At 38.3% G+C, this 7,512-nt stretch overlaps 1 protein-coding gene across 4 annotated transcripts; it reads left to right on the top strand.

Moving 5' to 3' along the window:
* Positions 1–4,210: 4,210 nt before the first annotated feature.
* Positions 4,211–6,763, top strand: ANP32A_1 (Acidic leucine-rich nuclear phosphoprotein 32 member; the record flags this gene model as incomplete). Of its 4 annotated transcripts, XM_012938210.3 has the most annotated exons (6): positions 4,211–4,330; positions 4,364–4,507; positions 4,542–4,783; positions 4,820–4,878; positions 6,004–6,138; positions 6,217–6,473. In XM_012938210.3, exons 1-6 carry the CDS (start codon positions 4,268–4,270, stop codon positions 6,471–6,473), a joined length of 900 nt encoding a protein of 299 aa, XP_012793664.3. In that variant the 5' UTR covers positions 4,211–4,267. The 4 variants fall into 4 exon arrangements, with proteins under 4 accessions (XP_012793664.3, XP_051064316.1, XP_051064315.1 ...); XM_051217885.1 differs by having other exon boundaries at positions 4,364–4,783; positions 6,217–6,763; XM_051217884.1 differs by lacking the exon at positions 6,004–6,138 and having other exon boundaries at positions 4,364–4,783; positions 6,217–6,763.
* Positions 6,764–7,512: the final 749 nt, after the last annotated feature.

Genomic DNA, 7,512 nt, shown 5'->3' with positions numbered 1-7,512 from the left:
ATAATCCACATATCATTGAAAGATTCAACATTCGTGAAAAAGAGTTCACCACCCTAAGTTTGATACTGGTCTCAGATTAAAAGAACATTTAACCTCTTGTCCAAACAATGAATATATTTTTGTGGTATCCCGATCAGTAGAAAAATTGTATTTCTGATGCTATGTGGCTTAATTTAAGTCATTTTATCAGAATAAATCAATAACCAAAGTAAAATTAGCATAAACAATCGCATCTGACCTTATTCATTATCCACACAATGTACACACAAATTCTGAACTTCAACCTCACAAGTCATTATTACAAACTTATGCATTTTACATGCCTTCATACACACAAATAAATATAGGTATGTGTCATACAGATTCATCTTGGCCAAAAGAACGTGACATTCACATGTTCAAACCTTTTATGATTTATATTGTACTAAAGATGTTTTTCATTGTTTCCTTTGTATTATTTAAACTTTCGTTAATTTTATTTCAGTCATTGATTCACTCTGAAGAAGTGAATTAAAACTCATTGGATTTCTTCAGGAAATGTGGACATTCTCTCCTTACCTTAAAATCATTGATTTCGAGCTTAATCCCTCTAGATGAGAATTTTCAAGAGGGTACATATCTTCATTATTCCGCCTTATTAGGACTGCGAATCACCGGAATTCGGTTTGACACAAGTGTCTTAAACCAGCTGTACTCATTTTCAAATGTAATGCTGTGCAATCATAGGATCCGTCCGAAATTTCGCCGCTGCAAACCTAATATCTAACCCGGATGGCAGCTAAGCCTTTACGCGAGCTGCCATTGATGCTGCAGTAAAGTCCAAGCGTTGTAAATGTGAGCCTTCAAGGGTAGTACTCTTGCGTCCGCTTCAATAGAACGTGAACAGCCTTCGATTCCAGAGGTATAACATCGGGCATATGCTACGGTCGTATTACCAATATCTGAGGCATCATTAAATATGTGAAGTTTCACAAAAGAACGGCTTGTGCGAGGAGAACACATCGCAGAAACCCAGTGCTCTCAACTTACTGGAAGTCACCCACAAACTCTGGCCAACGACCGCTTGAATGTATTAACGTGAGCTCGCCTATCAACTTGGACTTCACAAAATCCTTAATCGATTTGAGGGTCTTTTCTAACTGTTTCTCTTTAAGTAGTGACTTACCTAACTTTAGAAAAACCAAGCCTGTCAAAACACACTCTGCTGACACTACTTTGATCACACTGATCCTCGCTAGCACCAAACAGTTGGAGAACAGTTCTGGGAAGCTAGCATTTTAATTTGTTTGCTCTCTTTTAACCTCCCACTCCTCGTTTCTGTAGCATATCATCGTTTCACACAGTTATGTTAACTGTAATTCAAATTAGAACAAAAGTAATCCAGAGAAATAGATTATAAGAATTAAAAATTCAATCCTAAATAAACGCTTAAATACAGTTCAAAATGTAAAGAGTTCAAAAACCGAATTTAAGAGCTTTCATATTGCGTTGGAATTTTTACCTAGTTCGTTACTGAAATCAGTAAAATTAATCCACCCGTGACTTACTGCTCGGATAAAAAGTGAACCGAAATCCCGTTCAAGCACTAAAGACACCACGTCGACCATCTGAAAAGACCCAGAGGAAATAGATATTCTCTTTCTTTTCGAGCTATAAAAGAACATAGTTTGGCATTTTCGGGGGTTATGCTTAGAACTGTTGTTGTGTGTATGTTGTCTCAGTAAAATTTAATTTTTAAGACTTCCTATAAATCTTCAGTGACAATCGAATAACAATGAACCATTATAAATCATCTCTGAAAATAAATAAACAACAACTTAGAAGATCCAGTCGGGGGTTTAAATACATGACGAAAAAGAAAGTTAAAAAGGGTCAGCGCTGGAACAATTTTGCAGACTCCTTGATAATATGGAGAAACAATCAGAAGTAGCCTAATGAAAATGTCAGTAGGCCAGAAATTGTTCTTCGAAGAATCTTACAGACAACAGCACTGACTGATACCATGGACAATGATTTAGTCTTGACGTAGGATTATACGAATCCGACAGTCACATCATGGGGAATTCGCGAATGCAAATTAGGTTATTGTATACGGGAGCCACAATAAATTCAGTTCCACTGTCCAAAAAATTTCTCAGTCGTGCATCCATATTCAAGTATTTTGCAAACGCTGTTGGACAATATTTTCTGTATGATAACGTGGAAAGCCATATAAAAATGGTATTGCATGTTGTACTAAACGATATTTTCGCTGAAAGGAAAAGCCACAGAATAAAAAAATCTCACACATAGATTTGACAAGTCAAAAACAGGTGCCTTGACAGTCAAAAGCACGGTTCTATCCAGAAAAAAATAAGATCGAAATGGTTCAAAGAATTTGAAGAACAAGCAGTCGTACTGGCATTGGCGACATCGTTCGGCCATGTAGGGGTATCCACTTCGTGTCGGTGTATACTCCTCGCTTTATCAATAGAAGAGACCAGACTAGTGGCAGAATAGGTAATCATTTAGATGGTGAAGCGAAACAACTGGAGTGCTAGGTTCTCTTTTTCAAACATAGTTTTCAACATTTAATGTAAGATAGTGGGAAATATAATTCCTACGCAAAGTAAGGAAGTAAATGAATACTTCAGCTATTATGTTTTGACGTTACAAAGATGTCTGCAGCCAACACTCTATGTAACTTCATAGTCTTCACGTCAAATATATTATGCTATCCCCAGTCTAGATGTGTTTTCCAAAGGCTATTACAAACATTACCGATGTTACGAGAGAACGAGTCAGCATATATAATGATTTGTTTCTGGTATGTGATTTTACACACTAGGTAGTCACATTTTAATAGGTTTACAATTTTAGATTAGGTTTACTATTCTAGTAGCATAGATAAGTGCATTTATGTTGGCTAAGAACTTAGTCCTATTCAGTCAATGTTCGAAACAATATTTCTTGCCTACAGTCAGGATAATACAGTTTCTTTTCAACTAGGACAGAAACTAGTAGCAGGTCGAGCAGTACCAGTCAAAGAGGATGGTTTTCTATGTAGCCACCGCTAAAGTTTTCGAAAATGTTAAGCTATAGTACGAGGAAAAATTGGTCGAAACTCTAATAACACCAAAGCGTTGGCCACACTTAAGAAATCGCAAACAATATAGAAATAATAGTTCCAAATGAATCAAAAAGATACAAAACATGAGTAAATATAGTCAAAAACTAAAGAAACAAACCATGTAAGAGAAGAACAAGTGGAAGACATACATGAAGATACTTTCTCACACATCATTACAGGTACATGAAAATGTATTCTACTTGGGTCTAGTATTCAAGTAACAAAGGAATCCTTCAAATATATTGAATATCAGATTAAGTTATTCAATGGATGACAGGACATCTGTTCATTTCATTAGGAAAGCCCGACATATATTGTCACAGCCGTGAAATTTTCCGAGATTCACTGTCAATAGTTACCGGATTTCCTTAGCAAGTCTCTCTGTCCATTCTCTCACCTTTGACGGAAGTAGGCGCTCGACATAGTTTATTCAGGGTGTTCACTTCACTGGTTTCAATGAGGTTGGAACACGAAAGCTATTAGTTTTGTTTGTTTTCGTTGAAACTCCGTTTCCTGGCTCTCATACATCCATTTTCACTGGATCTATTCTTATCAAGCCAGGTTGACTGATGCATGTGTAGTTCGTAGTAGAACATAATAAAGGGAAACATTCTTGTCCACCATCATATCCTGGTGAGGTTTCGTTAGTCCTAAAGACTGCAATTCTTTGTACACCAAAGGCTATAATACCATTTTAGCTCATCGATTCATCACCGTTAAGAGTTTGTTTTCCCATAGGTCTTCTTGAATGCACTAACAAGGGATATTGTTTTCTTCAAACCGCAGTAATTTTTAAACAACTCTCATCTGACTGTAAACGAATATTCTATATGACAGTTAACAGGAGTATATTTCTAAAGCCTTAGTTGCTTTTTAAGGTTATGTGAGGTTAAACTCCTCTTTCATGCCCACGTCTAAATGGAACTACTGGGGACCCCGAATTATTGATGTTCAATTAATACTGAGGTACATCAAAAACAGTTATATTCCTTGAAAAATACTTGCATGCTTTAATATTCGCATTTAAAAAGTATATGAAGCTGCATCACAAAGTACTAAACAATCTTTTGTTTGTACCACCTCTTTGTTTGTCTGCACAGAAAACTGCTTCCTGGGACGGCCATTACTCCTCCTAGTTTTTGTTCATTGTTTCGAATTATGACATACATGACTTTGTTGCAGCGCATTGAGTTGGAGCGGGGAAAACGGGAACCCGGAGAAGTAGGTTGGGATTCAGTTCTTGATGTGCATTAGATCACGGAGCTGAATTTGGACAACTCAAAATCCGTGGATATCGAAGGTCTCACGGATGAATATTCGTCCTTAGAGGTCTTGAGCATGATGAACGTTGGTCTTCAAAGTTTGGCTGGTTTGCCTTGTCTTGCCAGCTTAAAAAATGTAAGTTGGGCTAGACTAAATTATGCTTTCTAAGCTTGAGTTGTCGAATAATTTGATATCTGGTGGTCTTGACGCTCTGCTCAAATGTCCCAACATTGAGCAACTTAATCTAAGTAGCAATAAGATTGAATCAATGGATGTATTGATTCCACTGGCTAAGCTATCCGAACTCAAGAGTCTGGACCTCGGGAACTGTCCTGTCACCACTACGGAGAATTACCGTAAAAAGGCTTTTGCGATGATTCCGTCTTTAAAGTATTTGGACGGTCTTGATGAGTAAGTCCATATACTTAAATTTAACTCATGATTCAGGAACAACGAGGAAGAAGTGTTTGGAAACGATTTTCTGAATGGAGGTCTTGATGAAGAGGGTAAGTCAAACCTTTTGTCTTGATATGTTCGTATGCCACAGTTTAAAGTTTTACCCGTAAGCGATCCATACTGTTCAGTCAACCAATTGATTCGGGCATTTAAGTGTTTAATTAAGAACGCGAGTGTTCAGAACGGTTTTGTGTCTGTCTTGGTAACCCATGCGTATAGCGCTCGTCGCTCAGTTTCTCGATTTGTGTAGTCAAATTGATGTGCTCATTCATGTCTTCAGTCTTGTAAATTGTCAATCCCAGTATGCATTCGGTCTACTATGTGTCCAAAAGACGTTTTTGGAACGAAGCTATCGTTATTAGTTATTACTTCGCAAACATTCTCGTTCATGGTCCTCGCTTTCGGCCTTCTGCATTTCCGTTTCTCTGTTTTTGTCATTGTGATTTGTAAATGGTTGTCTCATTACACTCACTTCAAAGGCCTACATAGAACCTACTTTCTGGATATGAATAAATAGCTTTTCTCTAAGTTCCAAGATGTGTGGTTTATTGCATTACCGTGACATGAACTAGGTCCAAAATGTGTGTGTAAAGAGCAGTATTTCAAGGATGTGAATATAGATATAGACCTTTAAAGAACCTGTTATATTTTGGTGCGCCTCAGTGTCATGAGTTGACGCTCGCCTTCTCGTGAGGTTCTGACACTGAGGCGGCAGTCCTGCTGTCGTTGATACATTAAGGATAGATGGAGACTGGTCAAATGGATGATCACACTTCATTCCTGTTCATGGCAAACACTAAGCTTCAACATGTGGTTCTAAGCGTATAATGAGACTATAGGTAGATTTTGTTAACAAGTTAGACGTGTGGACAAAATCTTTAGATTAGAAGTTGGTGGTAGGAGTTAAGAAGTCTAGCGAATAAAGTAGCTTCCGGACGTTCCTCGGTTGTCTTCCATGAATCGCTTGCACTGCTGATGACATTCTATTAAGTACTTCTGGCTTTCATCTATTTCGCTCTTTTTGTTAATAGTTACTGGGTTTTTTTAGATGACAGCACATGGATGTCCAGTTCTTGTTTAACTAAGTAAATCAGTAGACAAGTAAAAATCTATTTCCTCGACAAAAAAGCATTTTGGAAGTTAACTTTACATCTTATATAATTATTTTGATGTAGCGGACGGTGTCGATGAAGCTGATGAAGAGGATGATGAAGGATCTGATGAGGAAGACGAATGTGACGACGAAATTGGCATTGAAGCCCTTCAACAAAGTGGTGAACTTGAAGATGATGAGGATGACTATGCTCCAGGTAAGTATTGTTCTTAACTGCTTAATTTCTTGTGATGCCCACTCATATTAACTCGACGTTTTTTGTTCTCTCTTATAGGCGAAGATGAGGAAGCGGAATTAGATGATTACGACGATGTGGATGATGAAGATGAAGACGAGGTAGAGGAAGACAACGGAGCTAACCTTTCGGCTGCCAACGTGAGTGGACCTCGACGTCCCGGCACCAAGCGGCGTCATGATGACATTCAAGATGGGAAAAATGGGGATAAAGCGGAGCACTGTGGAACTAAGCATAAGCACGTTGAAGATCGTGTGGAGACCCACGTTGAAAACGGATCAACTGCGGATGATTAGACAGTTGATATAAACTTGATTGTTCTTATTTAGGCCAAATTCCTATTGTATATGTTATGTTCATGTTCATCTTTTATGTTTAACCACAAATTCACCCAAAATGAACTATGTATTTGTACAGTACATTTGCTGACATTTTTTTCGACAACACATAATTCAGTGTTAGCTAATGCATTTACTCATTTGTAATACTTTATTACATTGTTAAATTTTCGAAACATCTTTTTAACTAAAATCTATCCATATTTGTTGGGTTTTAATCATTATAAATTGAATTGTCATCTTAATAATCAGTCTATTACTTGCTTGTCTAACCTGCATGGTCCAGATAACGTTTAGAAAATGAGCATGAATTTCTAAGTTTTGGTGTTTCGAGAAGTTAAAAAAAAACTTAGTCCCATCGTTTGTGGGGATGTATCGCTGCTAAGCGTGCTAGGTGTTTAGGCTGTGCTTAACTAGTACCTATGTGTGATGTACCTCAAACACGAAAGGTGAGCCCTCAGTAGTTGTGCGAAGTGTCCTAGGTCCAGTCGAATACTCACGCCTTAGGGGCCCAAGATTCTGCTGAAGCTCTAGGGCTGCGTAATTACTTTGCTTCAGTGTACCAACAGGCAGCAGTGAGACGGTTGCACAAGCTAAACAGGGATAGGGTCTTAGAAGACTGCGGCTATGCCCTTGAGTTTGCGTCCGTGAGTCGTACTTGAGGGTCTTGCGTATAAGGTTTCTGGCAATCTGCGATGGGGTTCGTTCGCGTGTAGTCACCTAGAGCTCTTGGACTGAAATCCACGGATCATGATACCAAGCCTCGGCGAACATGGCTGTCATCCCATAGATACCTCAGGTTAAGTCGCAATTAACACACTACGACTTAGGTTTCATGGCTACTTGGCTATCCACTACTTAGTTTACACGGGTCGACGTACATCACCTATCGAATACGATGGTGTAGACTGAAAACAAGGGGCGAAGTATATTGGTCGAAATGACAATAAGACCAAATGAGTTCTAAAGTGCTGGATCGGTTTTCTAACTTCGCAGT

The sequence above is a fragment of the Schistosoma haematobium genome, chromosome 7 (assembly GCF_000699445.3).
Source record: "Schistosoma haematobium chromosome 7, whole genome shotgun sequence".
Classification (NCBI taxonomy): Eukaryota; Metazoa; Platyhelminthes; class Trematoda; order Strigeidida; family Schistosomatidae; genus Schistosoma; species Schistosoma haematobium.
Note: the sequence above shows the minus strand (reverse complement) of the source record. Positions and strands in the feature narration are given on the sequence as shown.